General features: G+C 54.5%; 1 protein-coding gene across 1 annotated transcript in view; it reads right to left on the bottom strand.

Moving 5' to 3' along the window:
* Positions 1-26,408, bottom strand: part of LOC131480505 (A-kinase anchor protein 13-like) — a 111,784-nt gene that overhangs the window by 22,663 nt on the left and 62,713 nt on the right. Inside the window, exons 4-5 of the mRNA XM_058665419.1 lie at positions 25,741-26,037; positions 13,622-13,805 (exon numbers count right to left, since the gene is read on the bottom strand). Of these exons, the coding sequence (XP_058521402.1) occupies positions 13,622-13,805; positions 25,741-26,037 (481 nt within the window). The remainder of the gene's footprint in view (positions 1-13,621; positions 13,806-25,740; positions 26,038-26,408) is intronic.

Raw genomic sequence — 26,408 nt, 5'->3', positions numbered from 1 at the left:
TTTGTTCTCGGCACCTACGTGCTGACATGATTTCTGATCCTCAAAAACAAGTTAGTAAAACTATATTGAGTAAGGAACTGGACAATCAGGGCCCGAGTTGTGACAGAGGAGCATGGGCTGCCATCATAACGGCAGGACGTGTGGTCTGTTCAGCTCAAGTCCTGGCTGCTCCTCCTCTTCCTCTCCAGCATCCTGCGGGTGCACCTGCGAGAGCACACTGTGCCCCAGGGGCTGGGTCCTGCCACCTGCGCAGGCTCCCGACCTGGGCCTGGACAGGTACCGACCTCTGCAGCCCGCACAAGGGGATCTCTCGCACTCAATCTACCTTTCAAGAACATAAATGAACCTCAGCACAAAACCCACACAGCTGAAGAGTAATAAAGGATATACAATCATCGTACTATTCTTGCTCCTCAGAGGTCAAAATTTTGCAAAATAAAAAAAAATAATAATCTTTAAAAGGCAGGAGAGAACTTATGTTAAGCTTTACTTGTTGACTTGAAAGACAAAGTTCTAAAGGGAGAGACAGATCTTCGATTCATTGCTCACAACACCCAGCGTTGAGTCAGTCAAAGCCAAGAGTCAGGGACTCTACACGTGGCAGCAGTCCAAATGCGCAGGCCAGCCTCCACTGCATCAGCCAGTCTAACAGCAGGGAGCTGGGTCAGAAGTGGAGTGAGTAGGCAGAACATGAACCGGTGTCCATATGGGACGTCAGCACTGCAGCTAGTGGCCTTACCCGCTAACCCACAGCAGCAGCCTGGTGACAAGTGATTCTCTTATTATTCCTCTTGACTTACGGTAGGGAAAAGCCAGCCTGACCTGGGCACCTACTGAGCCATGGAGGCCCTGCCAGGCCCTGTCAGGCATACTCATTCCATCTTCACATTCTTCAGATTGGCAGTATTCCTGTGCCACAGTTAAGGACACTCAATGACTCCTTAGCTGGAAGTTTCCCACACACATGAGCCAAATCAAATTTTATTATATATAAGATGTGAAAACCTGAGAATGGACTATTACAAAATATATAGTAATAGTCCCTATGCAAAACTGTGGTGGTAATCGATGAGGATAAGGAGCCAAGCTGCCCATGGCCTGGCACACAGCAGGCACAGTTGGCCAACTTCAGGACTTCAGCAGGGATCTGGGACCAGGCTGCACAGCCTTCAGAACCATGATGCCACCTGGGAGGCTGGCCCTTGCAGGCAGACCTCGTGGCGGAAGCACAGCACGGAGCAGCCAGGCCACCTGAAGGCGGGGAGGGAGAAGCTTCTCCATGGGCCACAGCAATGTCCATTCCAGCACCTGCTGATGTGTCCAAGAGACCTTGATGAGAAACAGTTCTGCCCCACTGCAAGTCAAGTCAGCACTCGGGCAATGACAGGCCCTCTGCAGGCCTCACAGTTCCAGACCAGCAGCCCCAGAAACTCCGAATCAGCGTCTTCCCCTCGTCCCCATCCCCGGATGACCCCGCGCCACCTGCAGGACTCTGCAGGGACAGTGGCTGCAAAGCTGGTGGTCCAAGATGGGCAATGGCCCACAAGTCCGGCTACCACTGCCAGCGCCTGTGCCCACAGTCATGGGTGCACACCCAGAGGCCGTGCTATCGAATGACAGCAAGGATCACAGGCTCTCAAAAAGTGCCCCATGGGCCCAGCGGTAGCCTAGTGGCTAAAGTCCTCACCTTTCACGAGCCGGAATCCCATATGGGCGCCGGTTCTAATCCCGCCAGTCCTGCTTCCCATCCTTGGAAAAGCAGTCAAGGACAAGGACGGCCCAAAGCCTTGGGACCCTGCACCCACGTGGGAGACCTGGAAGAGGGCCCAGCTTCGGATTGGCTCAGCTCCAGCCATGGCAGCACCTGGGGAATGAATCCACGGACAAAAAATCTTCCTCTCTGTCTCTCCTTTCTATAGATCTGGCTTGGCAATAAAAACTTAAAAATCTTTAAACACAAAAAAGTGGCTCACGAGTAAAGTCGTTACCATCTTAGACCCAAAGCAGTTGTCCACTGTGAGGAAAGAGAAAAGCTGGGGCCCGGCGGCGTGGCCTAGCGGCTAAAGTCCTCGCCTTGAACGCCCCGGGATCCCATTTGGGCGCCGGTTCTAATCCCGGCAGCTCCACTTCCCATCCAGCTCCCTACTTGTGGCCTGGGAAAGCAGTCGAGGACGGCCCAAAGCTTTGGGACCCTGCACCCGCGTGGGAGACCTGGAAGAGGTTCCAGGTTCCCGGCTTCGGATCGGCGTGCACCGGCCCGCTGCGGCTCACTTGGGGAGTGAATCATCGGACCGAAGATCTTCCTCTCTGTCTCTCCTCCTCTCTGTATGTCTGACTTTGTAATAAACTAAATAAATCTTTAAAAAAAAAAAAAAAGAGAAAAGCTGGACACCACTGCACGCCATTTCAGCAGAAGGGCCAGTCCAAAATTACAGATGTTGGCAACACCCTCGTCGCCACGTACCCCGAGCCGAGCGGAGGGACTAGGGTTGCAACGCAGACAACGCAGAGAGACAAGACAAGGCAACACGCAGTACACCGAATGCCGGTCGATGACAGAATGATCTTTATTGCAACTCCAGACTTTCTTTTATACTCTGCTTAGCTCCTCCCAGTAGTGGCCACCCTAAATCCCTTCAGTTCCTCCCAGTAGTGGCAACCCTAAATCCCTTCAGTTCCTCCCAGTGTTTATCCAATCCTCTCGTGGCCACCCTAAATCCCTTGAGTTTTATCCAATCCCCTGGCAGATAACTTGACAAATAGGAAGCAGGAACTTGCAGTTAAGCCAGTGGCTATATGTATCAGGCCAAAATTACCAATCCTGTTATGCTCTGAGAAACAAGCTAAGCTGTGGAGTTAATCCTTGGGAGACCGGTGCCTGCAAAGAGGGACATTATTGATTTTTAGATAAAGGCCACAAATTGCATGTATTTCATAAATACCCTTTTTTTAAAAAGAAATATTTTACTTGAAAAGTTAGAGATACACAGATAGACAGAGGGAAAGACAGAGATCTTCCATCTGCTGGTTTACTCTCTGGAAGGCTGCAGCAGCTGACAGTAGACCGAGCTGTGGGCCAGGAGCTTCTCCAGCTCTCCCACACTAGTACAGGAGCGCAAAGCTTGGCCATCTCACACTGCTTTCCCAGGCCAGCAGCCAGGGGCCAGACAGAAAGTGAAGCAGCTGGGACTCGAACCAGTACCCATACTAGATGCCAGCATTACAGGCCGAAGATTAACACACTATGCACTGCACTGGCCCCTCATATATACCATTTTAAGAACATAATGGTATTTTAAAATGCCAGAAGTTTCTTTAGCTTTCTCATATAGCCAAAACACAAGACAAATGATAGCCCTATACCTGCAGTTTCACCTAACCACAGGAGAAAGCACACAGGTCCAGTTCCCCCAATCTCAACACCACAAAATTACTCAACCCTGCTGGTCGGAAGACTGAAGCGCTCTGAAGAAACAGTGACCACTAAGCCCACGGCAGGGCAGTGCCCACGCAGCAATGCCTCAGCTCTGCGTGCTGACAGAAATCCGCAAGGTCAGTCACAAGGAAGCATCATCCTTCAGACCAGCTGTTGCAGGTCAGGAGCACCACCTCAGGCTCACCGGCCTGGTCAGGAGCACCACCTCAGGCTCACCTGGCAACATTCCAATAACTGTCACTAAAGTGCAAGGCACGCACCACACCTGACACCCAACAAGCTTCCACGCAACGGGTGTACTTCTTACCAAGTACTCTAACCACACTTCACAACTGAAAGAGACCAATCTTGCCAACAAACAGCAAGAAAAATAAGCATTCTCAACAGAAGGTAATGTCACATTCGCATCTCTCACTAATAGTGTGTTGCTGTGTAGGAGCGCCTCACCCTGGCAGAGCCCCCGCACAGCAGCGCCTCACCCTGGCAGAGCCCCCACCCCGCACAGCAGCGCCTCACCCTGGCAGAGCCCCCGCCCCGCACAGCAGCGCCTCACCCTGGCAGAGCCCCCGCCCCGCACAGCAGCGCCTCACCCTGGCAGAGCCCCCGCCCCGCACAGCAGCGCCTCACCCTGGCAGAGCCCCCCCCGCACAGCAGCGCCTCACCCTGGCAGAGCCCCCCCCCGCACAGCAGCGCCCACCCTGACAGAGCCCCCGCACAGCAGCGCCCACCCTGACAGAGCCCCCGCAACAGCAGCCAGCACCTCAATGTGTCAGGTCACAGCTCCTCAACTGGCCCAGGAGCACTAACAGTTTGTTTTCTAAACATTCGCTGGGTCACAGCAGCAGAAATTGTAAACATGAACTACCAGAAAAATGAAACCTGGGATCTACAGACAGAAAGCACAGCGCAGTCAGACGCAACTCACCTAGTCACGGGGCAGTGCCAGGGACAGCTGACCAGGCCGGGCACGACATGCTCTTCCCCTAGCCATGGGCAGTGCCAGGGATGGCTGACCAGCACTTGGGGGCATGTGGGAAGTTCACTGGCAGCTGGGCTTTCTCTCACGGAAGCATCCCCACACACCTCACTAGCCACAGCAGGACAACCTGTAACCTAAGAGCGGCGTCCAGCGTGCAATCCCATGAAGAAACCACAGGGCACGATGACAGCCACGGCAAGGCAGACGCTGGGGCTGCAGCACGCTCCGAGGGACGCCCGCTCTCCTCCCACGGAGCAGCCCACGGGCGCGAACAGAGCAGTAGCGTACGTAGGTCAGTCAACTAGCACCGCCCAGAGCCGTGCACTGAACACGGAGACAAACACAGAGCGTTCCTTCCAACCAAGCACTGCTTCCAAAGCAATTCCAAGCCGTAACTCATGGGGTTAGCCATGGAAGAGCCTGAGGCTGACCTGTATCTAGGCGCTCCACTGACCGCTCGAGCTGAAGCAGCAGAGCTGTCTCGAAAAAACAAACATTCCAAGTGCGCACACAGACCAGAGCGCAAGGGACTCCGACCTATTCGGCAGGAAGTCTAAAACACAAACACAGATCTTACGAAACGAGGGAACTAGGCTACACACAAAGCAGTTACAAAAGCCCTGGCTCTTGGTAAGTGCCAAAGCAGCAAGCACCAAGGGAAGTCCCATCAGCATGTCTGGGTCCCCAGCCCTGTGGAGAGGGCCCCACCCCGACGGCACCCCCAGGACCCTTCCCCTGGAAGCCAGTCATCCCCACGTGGTTCCTCTGCTCAAATTTCAAGCACTCCAAGTGACACAGGAGCAGAAGATGAAGGTCCTGGCCACACATCTATCCAAAGACTCAGCAGAGACTCCCGCATCAATTAATATGACTTTAGATCCTGAAAATAGACTGCTAAGAGAAATGAGACAGTCAAGACCAATACTAAATGGAACTTGCATTTCAGAGAAATTTCATTTTGGACAGATAAGCCAAGCGGCAGAAAATGTCCTGCAGGAGGGACAGCTGCTTCTGCAGACAGGTGGTCAAGGAAAGCTCTCCAAGAAGGTGACCTGACCCCTGTCCTTAACAACACGAAAAAGGCGACGCAAGTGGAGTGAGCAGGTCAGAAGCCAGGCGACGGCAAAAGTCCAAGGCAGCAGGAAGCAGGCCAGCGGAACAAGAGGAGTGTCACGAGGTGCAGAGGGTGCGGGGCTGCGCATCCCGCACAAGGGCAGGATTTACCTTCCTGCTGCATAAGGAAACCTTACAAGGTGGAGGGCAAACAAGGAAGAGCCGCCATCGGGACCATCTGGGCAGTGAGCCAGCGGAGGGAAGGTCTGCCCTCCCCTCTCTCCCTCTGTAACTACACCTTTCAAATAAACAAATTTTCTCACTTTTCAAAAAGAAAGCTTACCACATTACCTGCTCAAACTGCTGTCCGAGAAATGTCGTCTCGCGCTCACCCTCCCCACCTGAGGCAGGCCTCAGTGCCTTTCCATTTTGCAGGAGAGGGAGCTGGGGCTTCCGGAGCAACAACACAGCCAGTAAGCCAGCCGGCCGGAAGGTGTGCCCAGGCCCCCTTCCCACCCTGCAGACCTGCCACCGCCCAACATGACTACGACTAGGTCAGTCTCCGACTAAATTCTAATCACACCAAAGCACACATCTCTTCTAGCAATGCGCAGCTAATCCAGCAATTCAATCCAGGAGCCTCCGGCAGGAATTTCCTAGAGCCGCAGCCAAACCCTTCCACTGCAGTGTTAACACAAATTAGAGGAGACTCCTCTGAGATACACTGGCCCAAATCCCAAAGTTTACACAGGTGGTCTAACAAGACTTCATTTCCCAGCATCCCACTTGCTATTTCACAACTGAGAACTGATCTACTCCGCCTTCTTGCCTAGCTTTGTATGTTGCAACTCAACAAAATTCAGGCCTGGATATTAAGCACATTGAAGCCTATTCAAATTAACTGTTTAAAAAAAAAACACCCTGCTCAGGCCCTGACTCCACAAGTCCCCCAGGGGATGTCCACACAGAGCTGAAGCGAGGCCCAAGAGCCAGCGGGGACAACCGAGAGTGCTGCAGCCCCGGAGCCCCGAGACAGTACTCACACAGAGGCGCCCGTGCACCCCGAGTGTCGCAGGCCCATGCTACTCCAGCGCTGGACTCAGCACAGAACTTTACGGCGACAGCAGCCAGCTCTGCCCGCCCTAAGCCCTGCAGAGCGCCCAGTCAGCTCTGACAGGAACTGTGACGCCTCCTTCCTCCTTAGCGGACCATTGCAACAGCTCCATAAAAGCACGTCCACACAACAGCACCAACTTTAGGAGTCCTGGAGTGGGCATGGAGCCCTGGCATTCCTGGAGTGGGCATGGAGCCCTGGCACTCTGATGGCTTCTGGCTCCAGCTTGCTGCCCATGCAGTGCGCCTGGGTCTCTGCTGCCCACGTGGTGCCCAACAGCTGTGGGCTAGGGGCTCTTGCTCTCTCTCTCTCTCAAGCAAAAATAATTCCTGGAGGGGGGAAGCTCCATTGAGTCCTGTAAAAATTAAACCATAATCGCCTGGAGATGGGACTGGACAGGCCACCGCCAGAGGGGAGGGCCAGGCAACAACTGGCCTGCTGCCCGCCGGCCTGGCAGCCTCACGGAGACTCGCCGGAGGCTCACCATGGTCACACGTGCACTCCCGCACACAGAGGCACTGCAGACGTCAGCCCTAGCATGCCTAATCTTCTCCTCCCTCACTCCTTTTTGGGGTGACTGCACAGAAATGTCACCCTGTCCTCAACATTGCTACTTTGTTCCAAATTGTGTGCTTTAAACAACTGCAGACAGAAAGCTGCACAGGGCAGCGGTTAGAGATGCCCTCGGGGGCATCTTGCACTCATCCCACCAGCCTTCTGCACACCAGTTCCTAACCAAGCAATGCCGCCCGCGCTACAAGAAGCAGGAGCACAGGGCTGCGCTATGAACAGTGATCATGTGGCATGGCACGCTGTGGGGCCACGTGGCACAGCATGCTCTGGGGCCACGGCAACCCAAACACAGCCAAGTGCTGGCAGGAAAAGGAGAGGAACTCAGCCCCTTGCTTGGGGGCAACTGCCAGGCAGCCGCCTTTGCATCACCCGTCACTATCTATGCCTAAAATGGGGCTCAATGTCCTGCTATTTTAACAAGCAGTGTTACCATTCTGGTAAGACTGCCCCGACTGCAGCCAGCCAGGAGCCGGGCTGGGGGCGTGGAGGAAGTGGAGATTTCCAATATATTTGGTTTTCATTAATCGATGTGAGGACAGCATCACTTGAAGAATCTAAATCTTTAGCCCGTACGTGTCTCTCGGCAGCACACAGAGACGCAGCTTGTCCAAACAGCCGTGTTCAGCAGCCAGCAGTCCTGGCACTGAAGGAGTCCTGCACTTCACTAAATCCCTTCTAGAACACAAGTCACTGAGACTCTTGCTGTAACTTTGAGTGGCCTCATTGATGTGCCCGCTGCCCAGTACCCCAGCAGTACTGCAGGGGCAACGCTGAGCACCCCTGCTCTGCCAAAGGCCGAGTTCTCAGAGCGACCACATTCTAACACACACACATCAAAGCAGTTCTGGTTCACACTATCTCATATTTATTCTTGTACCACACAGCCTCACTCTATGCTGGTGCTATTCAGCTTCACTCAAATATTGACTTTAGCCAAAATATTTATTTAACACGCCTACTTTTTATCCTTGTCTAAGGATCACTTCTATTTCTGCTACTAACAGACAGACAGCATTTCCAAGTCATTCTTCCTATTCTTATATCTTTAAGGAAACTTCTTTAATTTAAACATTACATGCAGTGGTGTCTAAAGACTTGAATTTTTTTAAGCAAATGGAAGGAGCCAACCCAATCTCACTCTCTTATCCACAGCAACAGCGTGTCCCACTTAAGCCTACAGTGAGCTCAGAGACCAGCTGTTTTCAAAGCACATGCTGTTGCCATGGAGACTGTTACCATAGACAGGGCTGTGCAATTTCACAACTCTGGAGAAAAGCTTCACGGCCTCCCCATGCCCAGGCCACAGACCACACCCACCGCCCAGCCCACCTCCCCAGGTGCTGCAGGGAGGGAAACCAGGTGTGCCGAGACACACGGCCCTGGAGCGCCTTGGTGATGCCCTTCCTCCCACCCTCCCGCAGACACTACGGCCCCAGAACAGCTCACAGGCTGAGGGCACTGCCAGCTGCCGCTGCTCTCCCAGCACGGGGGGCATGAGAATGAGAGTGGACGCACAACGTCTGGCCCAACAAGCACAGCAAGCCCACGCGGGCACTGCCTTTCCACAAGCGCTTCCTCAGCAAGCTCACTGTACACTGTCCAACAGGCTAGCGGGTTACAGTCCTGGCACTGCCAGCGAAGGGCTTCCACGTTACAAAACAACAGAATCCTCAGACTCACTGAGTTGAACATCTGCCCAAGGGTGGGGAGGGGAAGGCACCAAAACTAACCCTCTGTATCACAAATCAATCAACCTGGTTACAAGCCTGCCAGTGCTGCCATGACTCCTCGCCCAAGCCTCCTGCTGCAGGCCGGAGACACCTGGGGGCAGCCCGGCCTCGGGGAGCTGCTCAGCCTCTTGGGGTATCTCCTGATGGGGCAGCTGAGGCTCCCACACAGAGCTGTCAGAAGAACCTGGGTAGTGCTGTGCAAACACAAAGCAGGGGGTCACACTGGGGAACGGCAGCCTCCAGCCGTCATGTCCCCTTTCCACACCACACAGCCACCGAGGTGAGCTTGGCAAGGCGGGCGGGTGAGGGACAGGCAGCTACTCCTTGGAAGAAGCTTACTTCTGCCCCGTCGTCCTCATAAGCCAAAGAAAAGGCTCCGAGCTTATTTTGCAGCTGTGCGCGGAAGCCTCTGAGAGGACTTGGAAACGCGACCACTCTGCTTCCAGAACATCTTGCTCAAAAGCACTTGGATCTACTGTGAATGTGCACATTTGAAGAGCTGCTCACTGAGGCAACCTGGAAGCCAGGTTTTCAGCAAGCGTCTAAGAGAAGGAACTGAAACGTGTGTCAAGAGCAGTGCTGTGGCTTTCCACCCAGCCTTGCAGCCTGCACACCTCTCCAAAGAGACAGAAAACACACATCTCACACAGGCTGCCCGAACACCCACAACGTAGCCAACCACGGTTTCCAGTGTGGGGCAGGCAGCTGACCAAGACTCGCTGAACAGATGCTAAAAGCCAGATACACTTGATGACAGCAAATTCCTTAAAAACAGCTCTCAGTGAAACGGAAACATCCTGGCTTTTCTGTGTCAGCTCTTCAGAGAGAAACTCTGAGGAGAGGGGCACACTGGCAGTGAAGGCCTCCATCCGGACTAAGTCCTGGCTGCCTCCAACTGCCAGCACGCCCCGGAGCCCACCTGGGACACCACGAATCACTTCTTCCCACTCAGGGACATCCAATCTTGCGGACAGTAACTGTGGATTCTGGCAACATTTCCATCAAACATGGAAGGAACGGGACAGGCCCCGAGTGCAGGTAGAGCTAGCTCGGGCATCGGTTCAGGTCAGACCTGAGTCATGGGTTCATCTGCACCTCAAAGCTTCCCTGGCTCCTGCCACGTACAAACAAGCACAGAGCTTTGCAAGCTCACCTGAGTCACCAATTCCACAGCTCCTCAGACGCCCCGGACTCCCCACCAGCCACCTGACAGTCCTCTTTGCTAGACGATACCCTGTCGCAAGCTGGGTGACCTCTGACATCACTAATGGCATTGCTATGGAACAGAACTGACTCGCACAACCTCTGGCTGGTCCCAACAGCTCTACCACGGAGGCACCGCAGAGCTGAGTGTGGACCCGGGCTGGAAAGGCCCCTGCTCCAGGACACACAGGCCACCAAGCAAGAACATGGCTCTCGAAGATCAATGCAGCAGAATAGAAACACCAGAAGGGAACCCACACAGATACAGCCAAATAATCTTTGACAAAAAGACAAACGACAATCCAGGCAAATGGGAAGGTCTGTTCAATAAATGCTGTTGGTTAACAGCCTGCAGAAACAAAAAGATAGACCCACATCTCTCACCATACACTAAGATCAAATCTAAATGGATAAAAGATTTAAACCTACATCCAGAAACCTTCAAACTTTTGGAAGAGAGTGTTGGAAATACTCTGCAAGATCTAGGGGTAGGTCCCAACTTCCTAAAAAGGACACCAAAGGCAATAGCAATCAAGACCAGAATAAACAAATGGGACCTCATCAAACTAAGAAGCTTCTGTACAGCAAGGGAAACAATCAACAAAGCAAAAAAGCAACCCACAGAATGGGAGAAGATCTTCGCGCACTTTGTAGGTGATAGAGGGCTAATCTCCAGAATATACAAAGATCTACAAAACAACCAAAATGCCAAAACAAACAAGCCACTCAAGAAATGGGCACAGGAAATGGGCAAACACTTCACAAAGGAACAAACCCAAATGGCAAATAAACATATGAAAAAATGCTCAAGTTCCCTGGCAATAAGGGAAATCCAAATTAAAACATCAATGAGGTACCACCTAACGCCAGTGTAAGACTGGCCCACATGAATAAAAGCACCAACAACACTTGTTGGCGAGGTTGCGGGGAAAAGGGAACCCTACTCCACTGCTGGTGGGGCTGCAGGCTGGTACAGCCTCTATGGAAATCAGTATGGAGAATATTCAAACAACTCAAATTCAACATACCGTATGATCCAGCAATAGCACTCCTAGGAATATATCCAAAACACTTGTTTTATGAGAAACCAACATGCACCCCTATGTTCACAGCAGCACAATCAGTAATTGCAAAAACATGGAAGCAGCCAAAATGCTCATCAGCAGAGGATTGGATAAGAAAGCTATGGTTCATCTACTCCATGGAATACCACTCAGCTATTAAAAAAAACAAAATGCAGTTCTTTGTGGCCAAATGGGTCAAACTGGAAACCATAATGCTAAGGGAAATGAGCCAATCCCAAAAGGTTAGATACCACATGTTTGCCTTAATTTAAGATGATATGATGTTATGTATAACATGTTATGTTATGTATGTTGTGTTATATGTTGTGTATAAACTAAAATTGAAATGTCAATGAGGTGGTCACAGAAGGTGGCTGGGAACTCGCATTTATTTTTAACATATTGGTTACTCATTACTATGTCAATTAATTCCATAATGATGTAAATTTTTGCTGATAGTATGTTGGAGCTTTCAATTGATTGGGATGATACTCTGCTGGCTCTGTCTTCAGACCAGAGAGGGTATACCTAAGAAGCCGTTGAACTTGACTGGACAATAAGATGCTGGACTCTATGTCTGATCTATGCTTGCAATGAGGGAATCTCAACTGAACTTGAACTGTGGTTATGCAACAAGGTGGAGGAATCCACCATGGTGGGAGGGTTTGGGGAGGGGTGGGGAGAATCCCAGTACCTATGAAACTGTGTCACATAATACAATGTAATTAATGAATAAATTTTAAAAAAAAAGAATATACCATTTCAAATGGAAAAAAACCAAGAACAAGGCTCTCTGGCTCTCACCACACAGCCTCTCTTCAAGTAAACCGGAATGACAGTATGCAGTAAAATCTGACTTTAACATGGGTATCAATTAGATAATCAACCAACCTGTCCCGTCACTCAGAAACTGTCATAGCGCGAGTGTCTGCGGTCTACCCTTTTGCAACGTTCAGTGTAAAATCCTGCACTACCCTGGCACACATGACAACAAGGCTGAAGGCTGAGAAGGCAGCCCTAAACAGGACACAGGGGACAAGGGGCCGAGGGGCTGAGGGAGCCAGGACACAAAACGCCCTGGGGGCACAGAGAGCAGAGGTGGCCGGGGGGCTGCCGCGAAGAGGCTGCACTGGAAGTCGGTCCTTCAGGCATGGGTCGAGTTTCCTGACAGGACAAGGACAAGGCTCTGGAAATGGACAATGGAATGGGCACAGAGTGTGGCGAATGCACACCTAAACAGGTCACTGAGTCACAGCAACCCTTTCTGGCTGGAATTCCCGCCCAGCCTAGCGTACCAGCTGAGGACCCAGGGCCTTGGGGGAATGGCCTGCTTCCCACGCTGAGCAGGCCAGGACTCAGCCTGGGCTGGGCCTCCAGTCAGGACAGCGCAGAAGGCCCCAGCAGGGGCAGCTCTGAAGCCAGAGCGCAGGCACCACCATCAGTGCAATCGGATGGCTCCTCAGCTGGGTCCCCCCTTGTCCAGCTCTCTCCACCAGGAGGCAAATGACATGTGACGGAGTGGTGCTTGGAAGCATGCAGAAAGACCCCAAGAGCACACACTCGCTTCCCTCAAGCTGTGCCCGAGTTACCTTCACAATGCTCTCACCCAGGCTCCCGAGAGGCATCATGGCAGGAGCTGCAGGAGAAAACTGCCTGCCCAGTGGCCGGCACCCCAAGAGCTCTCCCTGCTCCGTCCCCATCACCTCACACACAGCCAGAAATGGAAAACTTAAACACAGCCAAATCAAGCCTGGCAGGAGCACGTTCCTGAGAAGTTGGAGACACAAACTCAACTCACAACGGTCCCTCCCCTGGTAAATCACACAGGTCCAGTGGGGCTTGTTCTTGCTCAGATCACTTGTTGGGAAGATGATGATAACCACAAAACCAGTCAACACTGCAGCCGAAAGAGAAGCTATTCCTGAAATGACGGACTTTATAAACACTGCAGTAAAAACTGGTGGCTGTTTCACTCCCTTCACTTCTCTGTTTAAGAAAGATAAACTCTACTGAGGCCTGAAAGTCTTCTTCCCCATGATCCGTCCGTGGGTCAGCAGAGGCCCAAGCGACCCCTACCGGACAGGACCCCTACTGGCCAGCTCCCTTTACCGTATCCATGCCAGGAGACGTCCACCTTCCTCCAATCACAGAAACACACTCAAACCAAAACTCAGTCACCCCACAGACTTCCTGTGGAGAAGGAGAATGTGGACACAGGGGTCTCTAATTCATTCGTTCACATCCAGGAGGCACAGAGCGCACGCATGGTACAGGAAGTTTCCTCTGGTGTTCAACCAGCAATGTTACAGACAAGACTCAGGCTCCGTGCTCAGACACACACGAGGGGCAAAGAGCAGGAAGGAGGGAGAGGTGGCAGGTGGAGGGCGTGCGGGTGTCCCTTGGGCTACACCCCTTCAACAGCAGCAGGCTGAGTCGCGGTGGGCCTGGACCCGGGGAGGGGACACTCACTGGGTGAGCAGCTGGTGCAGCTTGTGGTGGCCTCGCTCCAGAGCCAGGCTCACAGGCGTCGCCCCTTCCTGGTTGTGGATGCTGAGAGCTCCGCGACCACCCGGCTTCTGTAACAGGAACCACGTCAACCTCAGCAGTCCCCGGCGCACAGCAAAATGCATCAAGGTCTCGCGGGGGCCGGCATCTGCAGTGGGGAGGATGCAACAAGGTTCATTTGCTAAGAAGAGCAGCAAAGGCCCCGTCAGGCTCACCCGACTCCCTGGAGACAGCACGGAGGCAGCTCCCTACCAGGAAAGCACCCCGCTTCAGACAGGGTCACTAGGAAGTATCTGGGAGACCCCTCAAACACTTCTCCCCGCAACAAGGGGATCCAGAGGAGCAGCTGCCAGCGCCTTGACGGGCATCACTCAGGAGCAAGAGGAGCCTGAGGCTGGCGGGGCACACCACACACAGGCAACGTGACAGTCGCAACTGCCAGCTTCTTCGTGTACTCACTGACAGCAAGAAGGGGAAGTACTAAGCCTTTTTACTGTAACACAAATTTAAAATGTGTTGCTTCAAAAGCTAAAAGGGAGGAAGAGAGGGAGAGAAAGAAAGAGGGAGAGAGAGTGTGTGTGTGAGAGAGAGAGGGAGAGGGAGAGACGGAAAGGGAGAGAGAATGAGAGAGGGGAGAGAGTGTGGCAGAGAGGGAGAGGGAGACCCTGAGAGGGAGGGAGAGAGGGAAGGAAGGAGAGCGAGACAGGGTAGAGCGTGAGAGAGGGAGAGGAGAGAGAGGGAGGGAGGGAAAGACAGAGGGAGAGAGTGAGACAGTGAGAGCATGAGAGTGAGTGAGAGGGAGAGAGGGAGAGACAAGGGAAACAAGCAGACAGGAGGAAGGCCGAGGAAAGGAAGACATTATCATTATGTCCCTAGAATTTTATTTATAAATCATATTGAAATCATTAAAAAAAAATAATTAAAACTGAAAAAAAGAGCGGGGGACAGCTTAAGGTGAGCACAGCCCATATCCGACTGCCTGGGTGTACGTCCTGGCCTGCTCCAACGTCCTGCGGACGCACACCCTGCAAGCAGCCGGATCCCTGCCACTGACACAGGAGCCTGGCTCTGTCCTGGCCAGTCCCGACTGTGGTGGGCATTTAGGGAATGACCAACAGATGGCACATCTCCCTCTATCTCTGCCTTCCAAAGGAATTTTTTTAATGTTTTTCAAATCCCAATTGGAGGACATTTTACAACCTGCTGGGCCAGGATTCCACAGCTATTAAGGCATCAGATGGAGTCCGATGAAGTGTCAGAGCCAGCAGGAGCCCCAGGAGACCTGACAGCTTCCTGCCCGACAGTGTTCCGCACAGAATCCTGGGAGACAGCATCTGTAGGCAAAACTAAAGAAACCTGACCGCCCAACAAAATGCCTCAGTGTTGCACCAACTTCGCTGCTCGGCTACAGGAGAAACTGGACGTAGGGTATATACGAGCCCTCCATCCCAGCTCACCTTTTTCCGGCAATGTCCTGTAAATACATTCCAAAGTTTAAACGAACAAAAAAGTAACTGCAGGAAGAAAGAGAAAAACTAAGGCAACACACTAATGATTTGACAAAGGAAAACACGACTTGGGCGTCCTTCATGTGGAATGCAGAAAGGGCTGTGGAGCCAGGACTGGCACATCGTGGCAGGAGGAGCACCCTGACTCCTCTCGGCATCACCTTCTCCATCCCCGAGAGCACCAAGCCACTCCCCCTCACAGCACTGCCACCCAAAGATGAAGAGGCAGGTGGAAGGCTAGACGGCTAGCGCAGTGACCGGAAGGAAGGGCTCCCACTAATGGGCCCCCTCCCTCTCCCTGCTCTGTCCTCTTGGTCTTCACCAGCAACCACCTCTCTGTCTCAACCTCTTGGCTGACCATGCCCACCAGGCCAAGCTGTGCTCTGAGCCTCCCAGGCACTCGTGACCACCCTGAGACCTACCTAGCTTCCTCTCAGCCCTGCATCGTTGCTTGTCCTGGCGGGCTTCCCTCAGGGGCAGCTTCGTGGGCTGGGTTTTCTTCTTATTCTGCCACCCGCCAGTGCCTCTGTGAGCCACCCTCGCCACGGATCTGGGCTCACCCTCGAACCTGGGCGTCTACAGTGACTTGTCCTATCACTTGTGTGCCACTCCATTCTTGTTTCCAAAGTAAATTCTTTGGCAGGAAAATGTTTCATATTTTTCATTTTCCTATATAATTATACATCACACACTCCCACTTCAGGATGTTCATGTAGAAGTACATGGCTGGAAGACAGAATGGCACAGAAGACAACTACATATACAGGTACAACTGTAACCATGAGCACCTCTGAGAACCAAGCAGTACCATCTGCTGGTGCCCACAGCTGCTCCCAAGCACTTGGCCCACCCCACCAAATCCCAAAGGGCTAAGAATGTAGTGACTGACAGAACTGGGCCTCTGCAGACGAGGGCGGACCCACCCTGGAGCCTGCCCTCCTCAGGCTCCTGCCTTTTCTGGTCTTCCATCTTGATAACTTGGCTCAGCAGCAGCCTGGCTCCTGCACTCTAGGACTAACACACAGACTAACACAAAACATTCTCCTGGTGAGGCTCCTCTCCTAGCACAGGTCTCAACCAATGTGAGCCACATGGTTCCCTTCTGACTGCACTGGGGTGTGGGACCCACTGCACACAGCTAGTCCACTGCACACAGCTAGTCCACTGCCCTGGGGTGAGGGACCCACTGCACACAGCTAGTCCACTGCACACAGCTAGTCCACTGCCCTGGGGTGTGGGACCGACTGCACACAGCTAGCTCACTGCATGGGGGTGTGGGACCCACTGTGTTGTGGGCTAAGGAGTTGATTAGCACTGGTTAAGCTGAGCACTACAGGGAATGGGCTTGGACTCAGCTGTACCCAATATCCTGCTAATGAGGGTGTGGGGGAAAGAGTAAACAAGGAGAGGTGAGAGGGCAAGAGAGGGAGACTTCGGAGAGACTTCCACCATCACTGGTCTCCTGTCGGTGCCTCATCCCCTGATCCTCGCCATGTCCACGTTACTGGCTCTGCTGGCCGGAGCACCACTGCACGCAGCCAGCCCACTGCATGGGGATGCGGGACCCACTGCACGCAGCCAGCCCACTGTATGGAGGTGTGGGACCCACTGCACGCAGCCAGCCCACTGCATGGGGATGCGGGACCCACTGCACGCAGCCAGCCCACTGTACAGAGGTGTGGGACCCACTGCATGCAGCCAGGCCACTGCATGGGGATGTGGGACCCACTGCACGCAGCCAGCCCACTGCATGGGGATGCGGGACCCACTGCACGCAGCCAGCCCACTGTATAGAGGTGTGGGACCCACTGCACGCAGCCAGTCCACTGCATGGGGATGCGGGACCCACCGCACGCAGCCAGCCCACTGCATGGGGATGCGGGACCCACCGCATGCAGCCAGCCCACTGTATGGGGATGTGGGACCCACCGCACGCAGCCAGTCCACTGCATGGGGATGCGGGACCCACTGCACGCAGCCAGGCCACTGCATGGGGATGCGGGACCCACCGCACGCAGCCAGCCCACTGCATGGGGATGCGGGACCCACCACACGCAGCCAGCCCACTGCATGGGGATGCGGGACCCACCGCACGCAGCCAGCCCACTGCACGCCTGTTTTTTTGTCACATCTGTGCTGACCTTCACAGATGCCAGAGACTGCATCTGAGAGGCCCGGCTGCAGAAGGACAACATGGACATATCAACAGACTCTCTCCCAGTCCATGCTGCTTCAAGTATGTGAACATTTTCACCTACCCATACTCTGACTACTTTTGATCCTTGCTCGTGGTCCACACCACAGAGCTCCAGCACACAGGATCAGTCTCTGCTCCCGACGCTCCACACCTGTGCTGCTCTCGCCCAAGTCTGCCTTCTGCCGTGTTCTGGCAGTTTCAGACCTTACTGCACATCACTAACTGCATTTCCTGCACTATTCCCAGGGGTGCCCCGTGCGGGTCCAGCACTGCTGACGGCCTCCTTGGTCTGGGAGAAGGGAGGTTCTCTGGCTCACTGAGGGCTTGGGAAGCAGTCTCCCTGAATGGGCTCTGTCCAAACCAAGGAGCCGGCCCGGTTGTCTGAGGCCAACAGTTCTGGTCCGCCATCCCCCCAGCTCCAGCCCTGTGAATCTGGGACCTTGCTTGGCTCATCCCCACAATGAGACGACCTGATTCAGGCAGCGCCTGCTGCTCCGCCTGCCTGGCTGCACCCTGACCAATGGCACTCTTCAACCTATCTTCCCCTGCCTGCTTCCCTCTGTTCTCTCAACACACCTGATTCTTCAATCATTTAAAAACCGAATGGAAAATACCTTTTCAGTCTTTCTTTGGTTTCTTTAAAAAAAAAATCATTTATTTTTATTGAAAAGGCAGATGAGATTTGCAGAAAGATCTGCTGGTTCACTCTCCAAATGGCCTCAATGGCCAGAGCTGAGCCAGTGAGAAGCCAGGAGACTGGAGCTTCCTCCAGGTCTCTCATGTGGGCACAGGGTCCCAAGGCTTTGGGCCATCCTCTACCAGTTTCCCCCCCCATGCAAGGCCTCACACAGCCCTGCCCAGGGAAGGACAGCATGCAGCAGGCCACACTGAGAGAAAACAGGGAAACTCAGACCTTCCTCTTTGCACAGCTCCAGGGTCTGAGACACAGCAGAGCCTCCCAGAACCAATGTCCTGCCACTACGGTCCCTTCCTGTCCAGCACAAGATGGCTGTCAGTTCATGGCCAGGAAAAAAAATCTGCAGCAGTCTCTTCCTTTATGGTAGTGATGACAGCTGAGGGGCCAGGGAATGGCTCAGGAGACCCTTCTCCAGACAGGGCACTCACCTCCACACAGCTAAGGGGCCAGGCAGTGCCAGGGGCACAGGGTCGTGGCAGGGCACTCAGACCAGCGGCTTCTCTCTGCCCTTGGGGAGGAGCTCTCGCTTGGTTATTACGACCAAGAAGGAACGGAGCTGTCCTCCAAGAAGCTTCTTGCTTTCTGCGCATCACGCTGAGCACTACTGCACGAGGGTCTTGCAGGGAAAGACTGTCCGGATTCACCACTGTCCCCACCATTGGGAGGCCAGGAGTGGGCCCACCAAGTGAGACTCAAAAACCCACAGCAGGAGCCCACGTGTGCCCCACCCTGCTCCCTGCACTGAAGACAGGATGTGGCAACAAGTACCGAGCATGCTCTTTCCTGCAGAACCACAGGTGGGGACTCTGAGACAGGCCACACCCTCAAGCTCAAGTCCAAAGCTAGGGCTCCCAAGGCAAGCCACCTGCTGCTGTGGGGGGAGGGGTCTCCCTCGGTGCTGTCCGCCTCCCCTGCCCTGTTGGAGGCATCAGCTCCGTGCCTGAGGCTACTGGACGCTGGGCTCGGCATACCAAGAAGATGCTGGAAGCCAGCCACACAAACACAATACAAGGACGTTACTTAACGGGGAGGAGGCTGAGAGCAGCCCCACTGCCCGGGCCTTTCCCACCTGACACAACCAAGTGCCCAACTGAGGTCCACACCTGAGGGTCAGGCCGATCACCAGATCTGCTGCAAGAGCATGCACGTGGACATCATCACACACTGTCCTCCTGAGGAGGAGGCTGAGCCACCGACCTGAAAAACAGCTAGTAGCCCTGAATGTAAATACAGTAGGGGCTAGCCTTTGGTCTTCTGAGGCCTCTGCTAGTTCTGGCTGGGCACCTGCAAACACCCGGCTCTCGACGGCAGGGCTTCCTGTCGGGTAACAGTGCCCTGCTGTCATTCCAGAACTCTGCAGCAGGTGTGAGATGCAAGCATGACAGCAGAGTCTGCTCGGCGCCCCAGCTCAGCCCTGCCCGTGCCGTGTTCCAGCCAGCAGCCCACACCAACAGCGCACACAGCAGATTCCTGCAGAGCACACCTAAGGACACGCTCGTCGTGTCCCTCACAAGAACGTCACCGTGAAATCACCACACAGCTGCAATCTGTGTTGCAATCACAGAGTTCAATCTCTCTGACTGCTCCACCAGCACATGTCCACAGCAACACTCACTTGTGAAGGACAGCCAGACCTACAAACGTTAACAAACGCCAGATTCTCACAGCAACGACTGCCCCAACACCCCTGACCTCTCCCCCACTCTCGGCCTCTGGCAACTGCTAATCTGTTGTTCGCTGCCACTTTGCTTCTTAGAGGTTGCCATAGAAATGATGCCACAGAGAACGCACTCTCTGTCCACGGCAACACAAGGCTCTCTCCGTGAGGACAAGTCCCAGCAGTACCCCAACACTGTGTGAGGTGGCTGAGCCTCAGGTGCACCCCAACGCTGTGTGAGGTGGCTGAGCTTCAGGTGCACCAACACTGTGTGAGGTGGCTGAGTCTCAGGTGCACCCCAACACTGTGTGAGGTGGCTGAGCCTCAGGTGCACCAACACTGTGTGAGGTGGCTGAGCCTCAGGTGCACCAACACTGTGTGAGGTGGCTGAGCCTCAGGTGCACCAACACTGTGTGAGGTGGCTGAGCCTTAGGTGCACCCCAACACTGTGTGAGGTGGCTGAGCCTCAGGTGCACCAACACTGTGTGAGGTGTCTGAGTCTCAGGTGCACCCCAACACTGTGTGAGGTGTCTGAGTCTCAGGTGCACCAACACTGTGTGAGGTGGCTGAGCCTTAGGTGCACCCCAACGCTGTGTGAGGTGGCTGAGTCTCAGGTGCACCAACACTGTGTGAGGTGGCTGAGCCTCAGGTCTGGGTGACGCCTGCTACTATAGTATGCATCTCTGTGCACTAACACTGGTGGAACTAAGTTTTCGGTCTGGCACACAGCAAGCGTGCACTGAAGGTCAGAGAGCTGGCTCTCCTCGGCCTTCCTGTGAGCTCATGGGGCCACCGCATGGAGGTGCTGCTCTGCAGCCCTGTCCACACGGTCTTCTTCACCTGAGCCTTACTGGTAGGTGTGCAGTGGGTTCAATTCAAGTATCTGGATTAGGTTTAGCTTTTGCTAGAATTGTTTGAGAAATTCTATGCAAGAAAAACTTAGAGAAAACAGAGTGCCCAACATGAAGCCAGCTGGTTCTCTCCCTCTAAAGACAAGGTTTAGGAGCCCCAGGGATGCAGCCGCTAGCGGTTCCTTGAAGTCACTGTAACTTGAACCAACCACAGAACTAGTAGGCCTGCTCGAAGCAAGCCAAACATAACCATAAAAACACTGTAAGCCCCCACAAATAACCGATCTTGTTCTATCTTAATATCGATTATAACAGCCAGCTACAAAAATTACTCCAATAACACAACAGAAATGGCTGCACCAGCAGCTGCCAGATCCATTACTACCCTCATCACGTCAACTGCTCCTTCTCCAGGTTTCTTGAGTGTTACAGCTGTTCTCCTGGAGCTGGCTTCACTCTCAGCCTTTCACTGCTCACAGCTTCTTCCCAGCTGTACCTGGGAAGGCCTGCCCTGGTGTGATCTTGGGAACATGTGCCTGCAAGGATGATGCTACTGATCACAACTCGGTGGGAAAATCCACAGGAGGAACTTACCCACACACTAAACTGACGGGCGTGGAGGAGTAGGAACCAAACCCTTGGCTCAGCACCCTGGGCATGCTCCCCAGTCTGCTCACCCAGGTGGCACAGCTGCTGCATCTGGGAGCCCTCTGATGGGTGGCTAAAACTGACCAGCCCCTGCAGAAGCAGATCCAGCCCACGGGGCTCCATACTGGTCTTCTAAGCTAACTCTCCTCAGTCGCCAGCAAACACCCTGGGGCTCAGCACAATTCAGCTGCAGCTTTCCGAGCATATATCCCACCTGGGAGGCCGGGCTGTCCTGCTTCCTTTGTCCCAGACTTGGCTCCCTGCCAAAGTGTCCGGGCCAGCAGCGGAGATGACTTGAGTGTCTGACTGTGATGGGATGGAGTTCCAGGCTCTGACCTGGCCTGGCCACTGAAGCCATCCAGGAAGTGAAGCAGCATGCAGAGGGTCTCCTTCCCTCCTGGAGCCTCCCTGGCACTTTCAAATAGTTGCATCTTAAAAACAAGCTAATGTTTCAAAAACATCAGTCTCTCACTACTGATTCACTCACTCCGCAAATGCCCACAAGAGCCAGCTCTGGGCCAGACTGGAGTATGACCCAGTAGCTCAGCCCAGGCCCCCTTGTGGACGGCAGGGACCTGACCACTGTGCCACCACCTGCTGCCTCCCAGAGGCCACATCAGCAGGAGGCGGGAATGAAGAGTACTGACAGACCCAAACCCAGGAGCATCACCAATGCGGGAGGCAGCATCCTAACCCCTGGACCACATGCCCACTGCACAAGTAAACCTGTGAGGGGCAGGTACTGTGGCACAGCGAGTTCCACAGCCACTGAGATGCCTGCATCCCGTCTCCAAGGCTCTGCCTCACACATCTGATCCATCCTTCTCCTTCTCCCTGGGTCTTGGCACCCTGTGGCAGACGTGCAGGGAGCTCCCGTCTCCTGCTTCAGCCTGACGCAGTCCTGGCTAGTGTGAAGTGGCAGACACGCAGGTAGCTCTGTCTCTCAAACTGTTGCGCTTGGGGGTGGGGACTGAAAAAGCGGCTGGTGGCTCGGGGGCCACCGGTGGGAATCCTCAGTCTCCCACACGGGTCAGGGTGCAGGAGGACGGCAGGAGGATTCGTTCTGACAGGCAGGCCCAGGCCCCACTGCATTATGCATTGGTACGTAGCCATGTGATTACAGAACATCATGACACCCAGGTGGACTGTGCCCGTGCAGATACTTAGTGCCCAAGGTTTCCTTTGGATATCGCTTACACAGTTGACAGCAGACATCCCGCTAAGGTGTGGAGGAAGGTAGGTGTGACACAGGGGAGGAAGGGGAGAGGGTGGCTCCTTGCTGTCAAACTACAGCACTCAGAAATGGGGGTTCTCTTTTGATGATGCCCTAGAGCCCCAAAAGGGAAATGTTTCGGGGGTTTTTTTGTGGTTTTTTTTTTTTTTTTTTTGGAAAATGTTATTTGATTGGTTTCAGCAGCGCTGAGATGTCAGTTTCACTGCTCCAGGGTTAAGAAAATCTTCCCAAGATCTACTATCTGACCAAGTCCATCTTAGTGCATCCACAGGCCCAGGAACATGCTACAAAGCTTGGCCAGCACAGCTGTCCAACCTGTCCTGCTCGTCATCTCTGCTGAGGTACTCGACCTCTTCTACTGGCCTAGCTCAGCTGTCATGTCCCCTATGTACATCTGGGCCTGCTGTCCACTGCACAGCCAGCAGCACTGAAGGAGTCCAGTCCTGATACACGCACTCCAAGGTCAGACCCTGTAGTCAGGGTTTGAGTATAACCACCTAAGAAAACTTGCCTGGGGTGACCTCAGAATTGACTCTTGCATACACCAGCCAGTGCAGGGTCGGGGTCAGTCCATCATCTGAGCCAATGTACATGGCAGGGAATGCAGTTAACTGGTCCATTCCACCCCAGCCTCTTCTCTCATGCAAACTGATGGGTGCTACTGCCACGCCCAGTCCAGCCGGCCACAGGTGATCTTCACAAACACCAGTGGGTCCTGCAGCCCAGTCAGGGAGATTTCCAAAAATCCAAACCAGGCCCTCCCAGCCCCAGATTTTGCATGTGCCAGCATATGCTGAGGCCTAGCCTGGTCCGTTCTGCATTCCATCTGCTTCCTGTAACACTCCCATGGGTGTTGCCATTTAGCTGAGCCCGCCCCACCCCTAGTTCTGGTCCACACATAAGCTGAGGGGTGCTGCTGCCCTGACCAGCCTGGTCCACCTCCAGCAGCCCTGGCTCTCAGGCTCACTAATGCGAGCTGAGGCACAGTAGAGGAGTGCCCAGTTTACCATCAGGACTGCTCCCAGCCCCAAATCTTACAGGGAGCACTGCAGTCCAGCCTGACAAGACTCGCACCCAATCCCGGAACTTGCAAGCAAATGCTATAGCCTAGCCTGGCTGCCTCGTGCCCAGTCTGGCTCTCATGTGCACCAGTGGGTGCAGTAGCCTAGCCCAGTCTGGCCCATCCCTAGACCAGCAAACCCCAGTCCCAGCTCTCACGGTCAACAGTGGAAGCATTAATCCAGTAAGGAAGTGCCCAATGCATGTGCATGCCAGTGTGCCGTGGCCCAGTCAGTTTGCCCACTCACAATCTTGGCATTTGCTGGCAGGTGCTACAGCCTGGCTCAGACCAAGCCACCGCCAGTCCCAGCTTATATCACCAGGTGCAGCAGCCCAGCCCAGCATGGCCCACCCCCAGCCCAACTGGTGGATGTTGTGGTCCAACCCAGCCTGGCCTGCACCTGGTCATAACTCTTGCTCATGACAATGTGGGCTGTGGACTGAATCGAGCCTGACACATCCCCAGACCCAGCTCTCACATATACCAATAGATGCTGCAGCCCAGCCATCTCTGGCCTGGCCTACCCTGCCCCCAGCTAAGGCTCTCATACTCACCAGTGGGAGCTGCAGCCTAGCAGGAGATGAAGAGTGGCCCAGGTTCCCCTAGCAGGCCCACTCCCAGCCCCGATTTTGCGTGTGCTGCAGCCCTGACATGGCTGGCTTGCAATCCTGGAACTAACCAGCAGGCACTGCAGCCTAGCCTAATTGGCCCACACCCATCCTAGCTCTTGCTGATGGGTGCAGCAGCCTCGCCCAGCCTGGCCCACCTCAAGACTTGGCTCTCATGTAAACCAGCAGCTGCTGGAGCTTAGCCTAGTATGGCACGCCTTCAGGCCCAGCCCACACACATGCCGATGGATGCTGGAGCCTTACCCAGCCCAGTCAGCCCACAGTCCCATCTCCTGAACTCACCAGTGGGAGCTGCAGCCTAGCATGGGAGAGGGGGTTCCCCAAAGTTCCCCTACTAGGTCCGTTCCCAGCCCCAGGCCTTCTACAGTAAACCAGCCTGGCATAGCCCACCCACAGTCTTAGCTCTACCTGGTGGGTACCGCAGCTTAGTTCAGCCAGGAGTGGCCCACACCCTACCCTGGCTGTCTCTCATGTCAGTGTGTGCTGTTGACTGACCCAGCCCACCCCACCCCCAGACCTAGCTCACATGCTGAGAGGTGCTGGCAGTTCCCCCACCAGGACCGCTCCCAGCCCTAGATCCCACATGTGCCAGCAGGTGCTGCAGCCTGGTCCAGCCCAGTCTCCTCCCAGTCCCAGCTCCCACAAATGCCAGGTGAGTTCTGTAGTCTAGCTTGGCTTTGCCTGACACCACCCCCAGCTCTCAGCACAAACCAGCAGGTACTACAGTCTCTCAGAGGCAAGCCCAGAAGCAAAGATCCAGATCTCTCATATTCTGCTGAGTGCAGTGGCCCAGTCTAATCCTACCCCTGCTCTGGGACTTGCAGACAGGTACTGCGGTCCAGCCCAGCCAGGCACACTCCCAGTCCCAGCTTCTGCAAGTGCCAGCAGGTGGTAGGTGATGCTATTTAGCCCAGTCCAGATCTCACACATGAGCGGGTGCCTTAGCCTAGCCCAGACATGCCCTCCAGTTTCCCCCCTCAAAACCATCCCTGTGAGTGCAGTGGCCTGGTCCCTGGAAGACCCCACAAAACATTCTTCCCACTCAGTAAGCTGTTCCCACTCCAATTCGCCCCCAGACCCCCTCCTCTGGGCAGGCTGCAGCTGTCCCCTTCCCCCCACCGAGAGGGGGCCTGGGGTGCCATTCATCAGGCTCAGAATGCCCGTTAGCTGCTGGCTACTTGCCTGGGTACAGGGGTACCATGCAGCTGCCCCCAGCTGCGGTCCCAGTGTTGCCCATGAGGGTGCATCCTCACACGGAGGCCGTGAAACTGCACAGGCTGAAGAAGCAGACCGCTTCATGGAGCTCATCCTCCGTCACACGCCCCTCACCCCACCTTCTACTCCAATGCCAGACTGTCTCCTGGAACTTCAGGACACAATAATGAGCACCCTGTCTTTGAAAGCTGAACCCAAAAGCCGCCTGCTATGCTCAAAAGATCACGTAGGCAATCCAGGCCCCAGGAAGCTGACCAGCACGGGGCAGACCTGTTTATCATGCACTCAGCCTCTCCCCGAGGCTCGGACACAGTGACCACATCAGGCAGCCCACGAAGACAGAAGTACTCCAAACTCAAGTCTGCTTCTGGACCACACAATTCTTACCGTGCAAAGCCGCATCAGTCCCCAGCACATTCCACTCGGCTGGCAGCTTCAGGTGCCTGAACGCCAGAGCAACCTTCTCATCCAGGGAATTCACGTCCCCAGCTGGCGGCCCTGACCAGTCCAGGAAGCGGGTGAAGTTTAGAGCCTGCTGGTTGCCGGCGCTGGTCGCCAGGAACTGGGCTGCGTCGTACGCCTCATCCTTGATGAAGCGGAAGTCTTCTTCAGCTACCACAGACACGGGCAGGCCGCCTCTGGAGGCGCACAGCAGCACCTTCACGGTCTCACAGCAGTCATGTCCTGACAGAAGAAGCAAACAGCGTGAGCGTCCCTGCCGATGCCCAGCGCCACCCATCCTTCCTCCGAGCACCAGCAGCTTTTCCAATTGCCAACAGCCTGGCATCCCACCCAGCCGCACATCTCTAACAGGCTAGGGCAGCCCACCACACTGCAGCTCCAGGCCCAAGGGTGGCTGAGTCGCAGGCAAACCCTGTCCGTTCACAGGCTTCCTGAGCGGACTTGGCTCTCACCCCTCGCCTCGTCCCCAGCCCAAGAGGCTGACCAGCAAGCATTGTGAGCTGCACAATGACACGGTTCTGCCTCACTGTTGCCAGCAACCTCTGGCCTCACAACCACCCACCCAACCAGGAACACAAGGACGGCAGGGAACC

This window comes from Ochotona princeps, chromosome 6 (genome assembly GCF_030435755.1).
Source record: "Ochotona princeps isolate mOchPri1 chromosome 6, mOchPri1.hap1, whole genome shotgun sequence".
In the NCBI taxonomy this organism is placed as follows: domain Eukaryota; kingdom Metazoa; phylum Chordata; class Mammalia; order Lagomorpha; family Ochotonidae; genus Ochotona; species Ochotona princeps.
This window is presented reverse-complemented; position numbering and strand designations above follow the sequence as displayed.